General features: G+C 44.8%; 1 protein-coding gene across 1 annotated transcript in view; it reads right to left on the reverse strand.

The window, feature by feature from the left end:
• Positions 1 to 74: 74 nt before the first annotated feature.
• LOC118096429 (transmembrane protein 150A) overlaps positions 75 to 14,460 on the reverse strand; it is a 32,386-nt gene continuing 18,000 nt past the window's right edge. Inside the window, exons 3-7 of the mRNA XM_088670074.1 lie at positions 9,458 to 9,529; positions 8,097 to 8,164; positions 7,464 to 7,591; positions 4,856 to 5,035; positions 75 to 779 (exon numbers count right to left, since the gene is read on the reverse strand). Coding sequence (XP_088526200.1) covers positions 525 to 779; positions 4,856 to 5,035; positions 7,464 to 7,591; positions 8,097 to 8,164; positions 9,458 to 9,529 — 703 coding nt within the window. The 3' untranslated portion in view covers positions 75 to 524. The remainder of the gene's footprint in view (positions 780 to 4,855; positions 5,036 to 7,463; positions 7,592 to 8,096; positions 8,165 to 9,457; positions 9,530 to 14,460) is intronic.

A 14,460-nucleotide genomic window follows, 5' to 3' on the forward strand; every position in this document is an offset into this window, starting at 1 on the left:
TTGGATGAAAGGAGCACGTTTTATAGGGACAGCTCACATCTGATTCCAAGTCCCAGGTGTTTTTTTTTTAAAAAAAAGTCCATATCTGCTGTGGGTCTGAAATCCAGATCATGGGCATCTTTCTTCAACCCAGGTACTAAACTGCAGGTGCCAAAAAGGTGAGCTGTGCCACTTACCCAAAATTAAATCTGTCTTACTCTCTCTCGTCAATGGCAACAGGTATCCTACCTACACTTCTCAGTATTGCCATTTGTCATCTTCTCCCTCCTCTTGTGCACATTGGAAGGAGAGTCTTTGATCCAAGGATATGGAAATCTTGCTCCATAAAGGCTACTGGTGGTACTGGAATGTGGCTATGCCCATGGCACCGTTAAGTGTGTTAACATAGGCAAAATAAATACAAGAGGTGATTCTTAAGGCAAGTTCACAACAATATTCTGTCTTTTCTCCCTTTTTTTTTTTTTGGTATCGTTGGAAGTCCCAGTAAGCACAGCTCTCCCCGGCTCTTGCGAGGAACCAGTTTCCTAGCCATCCCTTCCCATCATGGCCATGTTCTCCAAATGGCTGTGAACATGTGACATGCTTGGTGTGCTGCTATCCACTTTGAAGCTTTTGGGAGTCCGCCTGGCTTTCAGGAGAACCAGAAAGGTGTCCGTGGAGATGGCTCCAAATTCAGCTGTGAAGGTGCCGTAGAAGACGAGGACGTTTATGATGAACATCCATTCGCAGAGGGCGGCTAGGTGTTGCAGGACGAAACTCTGTTGGATGAAAAATACGCCACATGGGGGTGCTAAAGTCAAGGCAAACAAGCTGTTGGAAGGATCTCACCAGAAACAGGGCAGGGCAGGGTCTAACTGGCTTAGTAAAATTAGTGGTGGGAGGCTCCCATCTGCTGGATCCAGAATTATCAACTTGGTAACAGCTGGCTTTGAATAGTCCACACAGGTGCAAAACCAGCATATATACACTTGTAACAGCCTCGTCTTGCATGCCAAACACTTAAGCATCTTAAGGCAAGAAAGACCTATTCAGAATGCTACTCTGAGCAGCCTCACCCGTTTGCTTTTTGTTTTGTTTTTTCTGAACTTCAGCAGACTCACTAATTTTACAAAAAGTGAAGAGTTCAGACGGGGGCCTGCAAGCACCGCTTGTGAAAAACCCCAGCCCTTTAGTGTAGCTGTTCCTTATGATCTCAGTCTCATAAAACAGTATGCAAACCTTATTTGAACTGAGCTGGCTTCTTGTCATCAAGTTTCATTGTACTGTAAAGCAGGCAAAAACCCGCAACAGCAACTTTGAATGCCGCTATCTGACGTGAAACATTTTGTTTCCCTTTTGAATGAACTATACTCTCTTTGCTGCTCAGAATTAGCTAATGTTTCCCCAGCTAATGAATTCTCCTTTTGCAGGATCTCTGGCAATATCAGCCCACTGGGAAGAGGACAAGCTGAAAAATGGTCTACCTCACCTCATTTAGCCTATCTCCTATTCCAAGCACCCCATCCCATGTAAAGTCAGGGGCCGGTACAACCACTAGGCAGTGTTGTGGCTGCTTCAGGCTGTAGATGCTAGGGAGGAGGTGGCAGGAGCGGACCTATTGTCATTCCTCCTGTGTTTCAGAGTTGTTCTCTGTGCCATGAGCCCTGCTCTGCAGCAGCTGAGGGCATTGTCCTATCTCTCGCATTGAGGTAAGATTCAAATGCCAGTCCAATCAACTTCTTTACATGGGATCTTATCCTGAGCCTCAGGCAACAAAACGTCTTGAGCTATTTCTGGGCTAAAGGCTGGGGAATACAAAAACACAGTCTCTGTGGCATGGGGTGTGTGTGTGGAGATCACACACTAACCCAAATAAACATGAAAATACAACAACTGGGGGGAAACAAGACCTTCAACAGCACCCTTGTTATTTGTTGGAACCCATCCCACCTCAAAAGACTTTGGATGCATATTAACACTCTTGCTTCTTCTTATTTTTTTTACCCGTCTCAAGCCCTGGGAAAGTCCACATCACATTCATTTCCCCCTCTCGCCCCGGCAACCTACAAGTTAATTATTCATGGATAGTTTAGAGAGGTGCTGAACTGGAACAACCTAGAACCTGCTACTACACATTTACAGGAAAAGATGTGCCACGTCAGGTTTATTTAGCTACTTATTCCCCACTTTTTAAATATCTACAGCAGGCACCCCCAAACCCAGCCCTCCAAATGTTTTGGGACTACAACTCCCATCATCCCTAGCTAACAGGACCAGAAATAGACTGGAAAGAGAAGTTGCTGGATTGCAACTTATTACCAAACTTTAAACCATGGAGAGACCTGGTCTGAATAGAAACATTGAATTCTTATCTCATTATACATGATAAAGCTATTTTTAGCCAACTCACCCCTGCTTTTTCCTGTACGACCTATTGCAGTCGTTAACAGTTGTCAACAGGTTTACCACACCTACCAGCCAATCACCCATTCCTACCACCCTTCTGAGTAATACCCCTCCCCACCCTCTCACTATATATAAGGGTCTGGTGACTTCTGTTTCAGTGTATCTGAAGAAGTGTGCATGCACACGAAAGCTCATACCAATGACAAACTTAGTGGGTCTCTAAGGTGCTACTGGAAGGATTTTTTTATTTTGTTTTGACCATGGCAGACCAACAGGGCTACCTACCTGTAACTAGGACCAGTGGTCAGGGATGATGGGAATTGTAATCCCAAAACATCTGGAGGGCCGAGTTTGGGGATTTCTGATCTACAGTGTCAGGCTTCGGGCCTAACTAAATGTGGCACATTTGTTGCCTCAGCCCTGGAGAGTAGGGAGTCTATTTTTTGACAAAAGCAGTTTAGCATAGGTCGTGGTTATTAAATATAATTTTAAATATCTCACAGAGAATCTCCCATGTCTGCAAAACAGCTAACTATACACACCTTGGCCAGTGTTTTAAAGCAGGAAACACACTGCCCTCAGTGCAAACTGGGTTTTGGACATCTTTCTGTACTAAAAGAAGACTGAAGCTTCATCACAGGAAACCTTTACATTATAGTGAATGTTCATGGAGCAACTTCAGTCAGCATTTTTAATACCTTTTCACATCAGTGATACTTTTATTCTGAGTGCAAGTGTTTTTGACTGTTCCCTCCGTTATCCTTCACATCAGATACCGCAGCATCCACCTATCATAGAATATTAGGATGTACCGTATATTGATTATCATTTATAAGCCGAATGGCGGTGAGGATGGAGGGGGGTAGTGGGGGACTTCAGCCACACAGAAAGCCACTCCTCTGTAGCATTTGACAGTGTGAGTGCCATTGGCCTCACAGCCGGAAATAAGTATGGAAGTTAAAACATAGGCTGCTTGACTAGTTCCAACAGTCATGTGGACTGTTCTTCAACAGTCGTCCAAAACAACCGCTATCGATCGGGTTATCATCTTGGGAGCGAAAATATCCCTTTTTAGGGAGACTTTTTCTTTTGGCAAAGTGTGGCTGCAAGTTAAAAATCGGAGGAGGAGGAGGGCTTCTTAACTTCCACATTGTAGGCTCTTTTCCAGTGACAAATGCCCCTCAGCCACTTATCCCTTGGGCCAGAAGAAACAATGAGATGCACGTTAATTTGCTCCAGTGGGGCTAAAAGCGGATAGGATGCAGTTTTCAGCTGCAAAACAGCCCAAGAGAAAAATATTAAGAGGCCCCTCCGCATCAGCCCCTTTCAAATTGCTGTCTCGTCAGCTGGTGTTCTGCGGAAACAATAACAACCCCTAAAAAGCAGCAATGAACTCTGGTAATATGTGATTCCACCTTGTGAGGAAAGAAGGGCTTCTAATGCATATTCCCATACACCCCTCCCCCCACTCCGGGGTAGGATGCCTTCTGTCTTGAGCAACCCTGATAAAACCTCATTTCGCCTTTGTTTATTTAAATCTCCCAGAGCAGGCACCTTGTAACTTTCCAGGGAGGTTTAGGGTAATATTTAGCCCAAACCTCTTGCTCTCTGTACATTCCATCTCCTGCTCCTTGTCCTTTCCTCAGAAATGCCACAAGTCCAGTACTTCTTGGCCCCTCTTTCTTCTCCCAGCCAACCAATTCCTCCCCACTCCCCACCCTATAGCAGGCACTATGAAGCTTTCGTCCTTGACAGAGGACGACAGAGGACGAGATGGTTGGACAGTGTTCTCGAAGCTACGAACATGAGTTTGACCAAACTGCGGGAGGCAGTGGAAGACAGGAGTGCCTGGCGTGCTATGGTCCATGGGGTCACGAAGAGTCGGACACGACTAAACAACAACAACAATGAAGCTTTCACGCTGCAAGGTGCTGGAGTGTGGACTCTAGAATGAACCTATTATTAAGTCCATCGCAGAACTGGACGCTGTTTCCAGCATGAGTCTTCCATTGCCCAACTGGAAGAGTCTCTGGAGGTTCATGGGAGTTTTTCTTTCACCCATCTACATTTCTTAAAAATTCAACCACAGCACCTCCTCAATTGCACCAGGACCTCAGCAGTTGGGGTGGGGTGGGATATCACTTGCTCATTCTGCTCCAATTTCTCGATGTGACTCAGACCCCTGTAATTTAGGGGAAGAGCATGGCTCTTCCCAAAGAGATGTAGCTGTGAGTCAACGTTTACATGATTTAATACGTAGTCTGGCCCTTCTGTTTCCACAACCCAAAATGCATTAAGGGCCCTATTTATAGCCAGGCAGACCTCTCTCCAGTCTCCGCCTCGGCTTGCCTGGCCAAACTCTAATTCAATGTGATCCATCACTCCTATTTGCCTCTGGATACATCTATTCCACCTCCTTCCCCCCCCCCCCAAAAAAAACCCAACCACACCATGTTGCTGCAGAAAGGATACTGAAGATGAGGGTGATGAAAGCCAGGGCTGCCAGGATGCTGCGCAGATGCCCAGTCCAGTAATGGCCTCTGGATTTTGCCATGCGGTAAGTCAGGATGGACTGAAGGAGTATGAAAAGCATGCTGGTAGGGAACGCCACACCTGCCCCGATGTAATGCAGGACTTTAGCATGGTCCACCTAGGAGAAAGAAGCAGCGCCTGATTAGGAATACAAAGCACGCAGTCACAGAACTGTAGGGACCCCGAGGGTCCTCTAACCCACGGGTAGGCAAACTAAGGCCTGAGGGCCAGATCCAGCCCAATCGCCTTCTAAATCCGGCCCACGGACAGTCTGGAAATCAGCGTGTTTTTACATGAGTAGAATGTGCCCAACCCCCTGTAATGCAGGAATCTGTAACCCAACCCCCTGTAATGCAGGAATCTGTTGGCCCAATGTGGGGCTCGAACCCACAACCCTAAGATTAAGAGTCTCATGCTCTACTGATGGAGCTATCCCAGCAGTACGCAACCAATTGGGTTGCCCAGTCTACATGTGCAGGAGAATGAGAATGTTTCTATGAATCAATTTTTCGCAGCCAGTTACTACACAGCTTGTTGCCAAGATGCTTTGCAGGGGTAGGGCCTTGGCAGATCCAGCTCCTTCAGCTTTGAACAGACATCTCTCCACGCCCATTAAGAATAGTCAGAGGCAGGAAGAGAAGGCCAGGCACTGCAATAAAGCATTAGCTGCCCAGGCAGAGGTTTTCACACAGCACCATCCTCCTTTTGTGCCAGAAGAGGAACTGCAATCGTGTAAGCAACAGTGTCAAACTAAACCGGAAGCGGGGGTTCCATCTCTGGAGACCCAAAGACCCTTTGCTTTCTAACAAAGCAACTCCAAATCCCTCCCCCCCTCTAAATATGCTACTGGTTACAGACAGGTAAACCTTTGGGTTTGCATTCTTAAAGCCCACCAATTTCCCCCTCCACAGCTTATCAGAGATTGGGGAGGGTGTTGAAACTGGGGCCACGGTGCAGGGGCGAAAGGTTAAGCCCCCCCCTCCCCTGACTTCAATCCCAAATGCCCTCACCTATTTTTCAAGGGGTAATGGGTTTTAGGAGATTCAAACACAAAGCTTCCACTTCATGTCTAGTCTGACCCACGATGGTTTGATTCAGACCATGTGGTTCAGAGCTAATGGGGCTGTGGCCACCTACAAAAGAGGGAGTTTTGGCAGGGCAGCCCAATGAAAAGTTCCATTCAGCCTCCTGCAGCAGTGAAAAAGGCAAATGCAATATTAGGAATTATGAGAAAAGGAACTTAAAAATAAAGTAGCAAATATAGCCAGGCCGCTAAATAAATTTACAAGACACCTGCAGCCAAATAATTGGTTGGCAGGTTTAAATATATGTGACATTCAGCTTCCCACAGTGCTCCTTGACCTTTGCTGCACCCTTAAAATTGCCAGGTCACAATGCTACAGTGAGAGAGGGTGCCAAAGGTGGCAGAATTCTTCTTTTCCATGACTATTAAAAGCAGAGGAAGTCTGCCAGTGTCTGACACTAAACTATGCTACGATGGCTTCCTTCTCCACGGATCCTAGTGTCAATAATGACACTCCTGTCCCTAGGCTCAACTCTTGTGACATTTTGCCACATATATGTGGGGTTTGCAGCCAAACCACAAATGCATGTTTTGCTAGACAAGCACGGGGCTACTACACAGAGAGTTCTTGAACTTCCTAGAGAAGGCCCTCTGTGAAGTCACTCCCCTGCCTCCTTTGGGAGAGAATTCTGTAACAATGGAGATAACCTTTTATACTTTCTCCTGCCTCTGAGGAGACTCTCTCTCCACCATGCTTCCAAAATGATCAGACGTGTCTAGGCACTCCAGACACACACACACAGTCATTTTTCAAGCCAGCTTTTTATATTTTGTACCTGAGGTTTTCTTACTTGCGTTCTATTTGCTGCCTGCATTGAAATGTAAGTAAACCATTTTTGTTTATCTTACTAAAAATGTGTGGTTCATTCTCTGCAACGTGGGTGAAGAGGGGGAGGTCAGCAGGCCACAAATAAAAGGGATTAAATCGCATAATTTCTAACCCTTAGTAAGCCACAAAACATATGTGTTTCACCCCGCTAAAAAGGTACTTTTGTATTTCTCCCACAAACATGGATAACGTTTTAATTTTAATCTACAGATTTAATCCCCAATCTATCTCCTGAAATATAGACATGCCACTTGACTTTAACATCTCACCCACTCACTCTCTGATAGCACAACATAGAAATTATATAAAAGTAACATAAAATATCTCTACAATGCTCATATAAGCATAAGATGACTAGGTAATCAAGGCCACTGTTGTGCGATATTCAGAAGCAGAGCATCCTAGATAAGAGACATGCATTCTCCTCTTTAAACTCAAACTGCCCTCTCCTGTCTTAAGGCTTTATATCAGGGACGTCTGTGTACCTTCAGACGTTCTGGGACTACAACCCCCCAACTTTCCCAGCCAGCATGGCCGATGGGCAGGAGTGATGAAAGTTACAATCAAACAACACCTAGAAGGCCACAGATTCCCTACCACACTTTACACAAACGGAGGAGTCAGTCGTCTTACCTGGAAGTTGCCCACCATAATGAGGCCAGCTGCACAGATCCAGCCTAAAGCCAGCCCCAAAGTGTTGAGAAGAGAAGAGCCGTAATGCTCTATAACGTGCGCATATCTCAGCAGGCCAACCAGCATCACTAAGAAAAGGAAGCAAGAATCAGCCTCAACCATTGCCTGAAAAGCCTCCACCTAACTTGCACACAGGACCGGCATTTCTGCCCCTTCGTAAGCCAGAAAAAGAGCAAGAACATTGGTGCTCCACCAAATGAGTTCTTGCAACTCATACCAAATATATGAGGCAGCTAATGCCTTAAAATCTCTTTTTTTCATTTAAGAGAAAAAGATATCCCTAGCCTTTGTCTGTCTGTCTGTCTATCTATCTATCTATCTATATCTATCTATCTATCTATCTAACGATCTATCTATCTATCTATTTATTTCAAAGCATGCCAGCCACCACCAGCAAAACAGCTACAGTGCTCAGGGCCCAGAATCTCCAGGGTCCACCACAACCTCCAGAGGGAGACCATTCCTCTCCTTCCCAATTTCCCATTCTCCCCCCCCCACCCCCATATTTTGTTCTCTAACACTTCTTTTCTTACAAACAAATCCAAATATTTGCTTCGGGACAAACCGACTCACCCATGAATGAGCCCAAGCTGCAGATCAGGCTGAAGAAGCAGCTCTCTGGGGGGAAGGTACCACACTTGCTGTAGGGAGAACATTGAGAAGGTATCAAAGCATGTTATCTCACAGGCATCAGAAGACCAGATAAGGAGAACAGTCCCAGGAAATTTTGGCACCCCAGTCAAATACTGCATCACATGAGGCCTTGGTCCCCACTGTGGCATGAAAACAAAGCTTGCTTGGGCTAGTTTTCTGTTCAGATTTTCCTAGATCTTATATTCTAGCCTGGAATTTCACTCTGGCCTGGTAAATAAACTCTTAAAAGTTCCTGTAGTTAGGACAGCTAAGATTATGTTGGAAGATTTAAATAAGGAGGGAGGGGCAATGTACAATTCAGCAGTGTTTAAATTGTAATTAATTTTACTCTTGCATATTATAATCTTTGCATGCAACAGCCACATTATATTTTCCTTTCTCAATGATTCATTTATTATAATGTGCTGTTAATCGCTCTATAATAAATAATAATAATATTTTTAATAAAATTATTTATACCCCACCCTCCCTGGCCAGGAGCGGGCTCAGGGCAGCTAACGTCAAAGTATGATACATTAAAAGCATAAATCAAACGATTGATTAAAATACAGCTTAAAATCAAAATTGGAGCAGAAAAAAATTGGATGGCAACCCACAGATTATAACTATAGGGGATTGGAACAATGAGTGCTCACCAGGCCCAACTCTTTTATAAACTTGAGCAGCCAGGACCATATAACACCAGTTCAAAAATGCCTACATTGGCTCCCAGTACGTTTCCAACCACAATTCAAAGTGTTGGTGCTGACCTTTAAAGTCCTAAAAGACTTTGGACCTGTACACCCGAAGGAGCGTCTCCACCCTCATTGTTCAGCCTGGACCCTGAGGTCCACCTCTGAGGGTCTTCTGGTGGTTCCCTCACTGTGAGAAGTGAGGTTACAGGGAACCAGGCAGAGGGCCTTCTCGGTAGTGGCACCCTCCCTGTGGAATGCCCTACTGCCAGATATCAAAGAGATAAAAAAATTACACAATTTATCAAAGACATCTGAAGGCAGCCCTGTATCAGGAAGCTTTTAATGTGCGATATTCTACTGTGGTTTTGTATATTCTGTTGGAAGCAGCCCCGAGGACACACCCCAGCCAGGCAAAAGCATATGAAGAGGATGCAGAGCTGGGCTGGTGATAAGTTGTGGCCTGGGGAGAGTCCTGAAGGCCAGTTGGAAAAGAATGGAGGGCTATATTTGCCCTGAAATTTTGGATCCCTGGCCTACAAGGCTGCTTCTAAATTCCAGACATCACCCACCAACCTGCCCCAGGGAGCAAGGAATAGTGTTCCTTACCTGACAAGAGGGATATGATCCAACGTACAGCAGAAAATAGGGCTATCCAGCTCACAAGATTGATTATAAATCCTGCAAAGGAAAGCAGAACGCATTACATTAAGGCTTTACACCTCTAAACAATGCAAACAACTTTTAAAATCTATTTTTCCCCAAAAAAGAAGTTTGGGTCAATTCAGAAAAATGCCATCCTGTCTAGAAACGGCCCAAACTCTCCCAAATATCACCTGGCATCGAATTCTATGGACCAGCAAAAACTAATTACAGGTGCAGTAGATTTCCCAGATATAGAGAGTATGAAGAACCAGGAAGCAGCACACTTACCAACTAGATATATATTCCCAAGGACAGATATTCTGCAATGCCACACGACAGCTGGGCAAGCATGGAATTCAAAGAATCCCAATTTTTTGTTTAAAAACGTTATATCTATCCCCATGAAGAGCACCTCTTTTCAAATGTGCAACCCTTGAATGCAGCAGGAGAGCAACAATATTAGGGACAAGGCTGGATTCTGAAGACCCAAAGCTTTCTCAAACATATAAACCTAGTCTGGGGCCCTTATCTGTGTGTCCCTCCCAGAGGCGCTCGGAGGGTGGCAACTAGGGAAGTTTTTTCAGTTCACCATCGGCTGATGTCCCAAGTGAAGCTTGCCCGGTGCTGACACTGACATTTTTTACCCTGTGCCACAAAGGCTTTCCTCTTCACGTGGGCATTTTGATGGAAGCTTGGCGTTTTAAAACTTGGCTGTAAGTTGCCTAGATACAGCTCTGTGTCAGACAAATAACCCCAATCATAGTGGACTGGCTTAGCACTTCTGGAAGCTCCAAAAAACAAAAACAAAACAAATGCTCCTCTTTCCTCAGATGCCTTATCGGAAATACAGATCAGATGCAGATGAGGGGGGCGAGCCTCCCTTTCAAAGGCACAGAGGCAGGCCTTCCTGCAGCTGGTTCTAGAAATTGGGCCACCAGTTCAACAGACTCCAAATGGCCCAGAGGAGGGGAGAGCTTTCCCTGGAATAGACATGACTCATGCACGGGTTTGGCCAGAGGATGCAACCATTCCCAGAAATCGCAAGGTGGCTTTGCCCTAAGGGAAAGAGGGGGAAAGGAAACAAAGCCGGACTTGCTGAAACTGGTCTTCCAGTTTCTTGAAAGTCTTTTTCCCCCATGAAGAGGCCTGTCTTTCTTTGTCCCATTCACTAACGGGTGCTTTCCTTTATCATTTTGATGGCTGCGGGACTGACCTTGCCTTACTGGTTGAGAAGTGGCGAAGGGTGGTGTGTGTTTGTGTTTAAAGGTAAAGGACGAACGACTAGGGGGTTGCGGCGCTCATCTTGCTTTACTGGCCGAGGGAGCCAGCATTTGTCTGCAGACAGTTTTTCCGGGTCATGTAGCCAGCATGACTAAGCCGCTTCTGGTGAAGCTAGAGCAGCGCACGGAAACGCCATTTACCTTCCTGCCAGCACACCCTGTAACTTCTCCAGAATAATTTTTCTCCAGAATGATATTTATCTCCTTGCAGTTTGACGTGCTTTCGAACTGCTAGGTTGGCAGGAGCTGGGACCGAGCAACAGGAGCTCACCCCGTCACGGGGATTCAAACCACCGACCTTCTAATCGGCAAGCCCAAGGCTCAGTGGTTTACACCACAGCACCACCCGCATCCCGTGTTTGTGTTTAGTTCCCATTGAACATTTTCCCAGTGCTCTCCAATTCCAGATTACTCCATGACATCCATGACAGGTAGGAGGCTGGTTACCAAGCCCCTGAGACTGGCGCATTTGTTGATTTTGTTTTTAACGCAAGTCTTTCCTGTTTTCTAATCCATCTTTCCACACTGGTGTATTTTTAAAAGAGAAAAGGGCTTCCCTTAAGAAGAATTAACAATGGGCATCTGTCAGGAGCACAGCCTCTCCAGAAAACCTAGCCAAGGACATCATGGGGTTTGGGGGACAGGCATGCACTGCAAAATGCAGTGGAGAGATGATTTGTAAATGGAAGAAAAACACACTCGCAAAATCCCTTGGCCACAGCAAAAGATACATAAAGCGTGACAAAAACCCTGCACTCCATGCATGAGAATTTCACTGAAGTCCCCTTTGGTAATATTAGAATGCAATTCCTTTTCTTATGAATGGGTGAAGAATGGTCGAGGGAAATGAATTTTCAATGCAGAAGCAGATCCTCTTTGCATTGCATCTGGAGATGCAAAGAGGTGGATTCTTTCATATGTGGTGGACTTGTAAAAGGGTGAACGAGTATTGGGAAATGACCCATAATGAACGGGAAAAAATTGTTCAAAAGTACTTTCAAAAAAAAAACCCAGAGTCCTTCCTGTTGGGGATAATTCAGGCTGAAATTTTCAGGTGTCAAAAAAGGTTATTTATGTCTGCTACTACTGCAGCCTGTGTTTTGTTGGTCAAAAAATGGAAAACGAGCGAGGTCCCAACCGAAGAAGAATGACAACTTAAGCTGACAGAATATGCACAACTTGCACACTTAACATATAGAATTAGAGAACAAGAAGTACATACGTTTAAAGAAGATTGGAAAACATTCATTGAATATATGGGAAATAACTGTGCACAGCTGAAAACGCTGGCAGCATTAAGGTAAATTCAACAGTGTAAATAAGTTTTGATGGATGCAGTAATGGAATACTGAATGGTATAGTTTTTGTAAAATATGCAGGGATTTATGATATGTAAAATGAACCATGGAAAGAGGAGAAGGGAAGTCACTGATATCTTAAGGATGTAAAATGAGAATTTTAAATTGTAAAAGCAGAAAATCTAATAAAAATTATAGAGGGGGGGCAGATCCCAGGCAACTCCTGGCATCTATAGTTCTGTGCCTGTAACTTTGACTCCACTACTGACAGCCTTAAGCACCTGGTTACCAATTGCTACACAGGAAAAGAGGCACTCCCAACTTCCACCCCAAGAGAAGGGCTGGACAGTAGCTTTGTGCATTGCCTAACTCTACACACAGAGCTTCCCAAGATGATGCTGGCACAGCCAAGCCTCCAGCTACACTTGCTTTCACCCTGCAAGATGATAAAGCCAAAACAACTCCATATGGGGTAAGAATTTGGCTTCTACACCACCTGCTCATTACCCAGGTGAGGGAACACCTTTTAAATAAAACACGGAACCAAGAGAATTACAGCAAGCATCAGCGAATCCAGTTAGGAACCTGGTTTATGAACTTTTGCAACAGGACAGCCTTGCCAACCAATCGTTCAGCAGACCCAGTTAGAAAAGACTGTCCAGAGCAAATTTGTAACAAAGCTTATATAGGGTTTCAAACACATGCACAAAGAATAATATAACATAAAGACATCTGAAGGCAGCCCTGTTTCTAATATTTAATTGTTTTAATATTCGATTGGGAGCCGCCCAGAGTGGCTGGGGAGACTCAGCCAGATGGGTGGGGTACAAATAATAAATTATTATCATCATCATCATCATCATCATCATCATATAATCAAAGCAATTTGGGTCTCAATAAAAAAGGTGCAATATAAGTGCACTAAATAAATAAGATGATACAGATGAATGGTCTTTAAGACGACCGATTCCCTAATTTTTCAAGAGTTGGAACTAATTTTGAATGACAGGATTGCCAGAGGAAGAATGAGCAGAGCAGAACAAGGGTTTTCCTGATTGCATCCATTTGGAAGGACTGCCATACAAATGATTTGCAGCAAAAATCTCGGATATGGAATCATAGAATTGTAGAGTTGGAAGGGACCCTGAGGATCATCCAGTCCAACCCCCTACAATGCAGGAATATGCAGCTGTTCCATATGGGGATCGAACCTGCAACCTTGGAATTATCAGCACCACGGCCTCTAACCAACCGAACTATTCAAGGAAAAATGCATTGAGAGCATTACTGGAAAATTGGGTGGGGGGAGATCAAGAATGTAGACACCCCCATGCTTGACCCCTTCTCATTTTATCCTCACAATAACTCTGTGAGGTACTGTATATTCCTGCGTATAAGACTACTTTTTAACCCAGGAAAATCTTCTCAAAAGTTGGGGGTCGTCTTATACGCCAGGTCATATTTCTTATATGGAGAGTATATCCCAAACTTTATATTTTAACTGGAAAAGTTGGGGGTAGTCTTATACGCCCAGTCGTCTTGTACGCCGGAATATACGGTAGGTTAGACTGAGAGGCAGTGACTGGCCCAAGCTCACCCAATGAGCTTTATGGCCAAGTGGAAATTTGAACCCTGTTCTCTCAGGTTCTAGTCTAGCAAGAGACAGGCACTGCCGGGAATATTTTCATTTGAACCGGCTCAGAAATGTGCAGGTTAAAATGGCAGATTCACTCCTAAGCCTCACCCCCATCCCCACAAAACCAGACAGATGACATTTGGTGTCTCTCCACGTCCTTCCTAAGCTCTCTTTTGTTTACACCCTGAACTTATTTAAAGGCAAGAAACACAAACAGTGGCAACCTCCTTCCTCCTCTGTCCCTCCTTGACCTCCCCCAAACCACAGCATTCTTGGCCCAGCTCAATATTCTCCCCCCCCCCCTGTTTATGCAACAGAAGCAATTGAGAAAACTTGGTGGATTCTTTTCCGTGGCAAGTATGTGCATCCATATTTTATATCAGCTATTTCCCAGCTGGAAATGCGGAATCAAACTAAATATGTCTTTTTCTTGGCTGAGATGCTTGGCCACGAAGAGCTTCCAAGAAACACATTCTGCTATCTCTCAGACTCATCTCCCAGCACACCCTGTAACTTCTCCAGAATAATTTTCATCCTTGACTACTTTTTTTTTGGGGGGGGGGGAAATGCAAGGACAGTTGTGCCGAGGTTTGCGGGGAAATGGGGCAGAATTGTGCTCCGAATTCAACTCAAAGGGAGCTAACAGAAGCCTTTATAATAAAAACATTGGCAGTATCAAAACTGATTTTAAAGGCTTTTATGTACAATTAAAAAACAACAACCAACAAGTCACTGCCAGATCTGAACCTCTGC

The sequence above is a fragment of the Zootoca vivipara genome, chromosome 5 (assembly GCF_965207765.1).
Source record: "Zootoca vivipara chromosome 5, rZooViv2.hap1.1, whole genome shotgun sequence".
Taxonomy (NCBI): domain Eukaryota; kingdom Metazoa; phylum Chordata; class Lepidosauria; order Squamata; family Lacertidae; genus Zootoca; species Zootoca vivipara.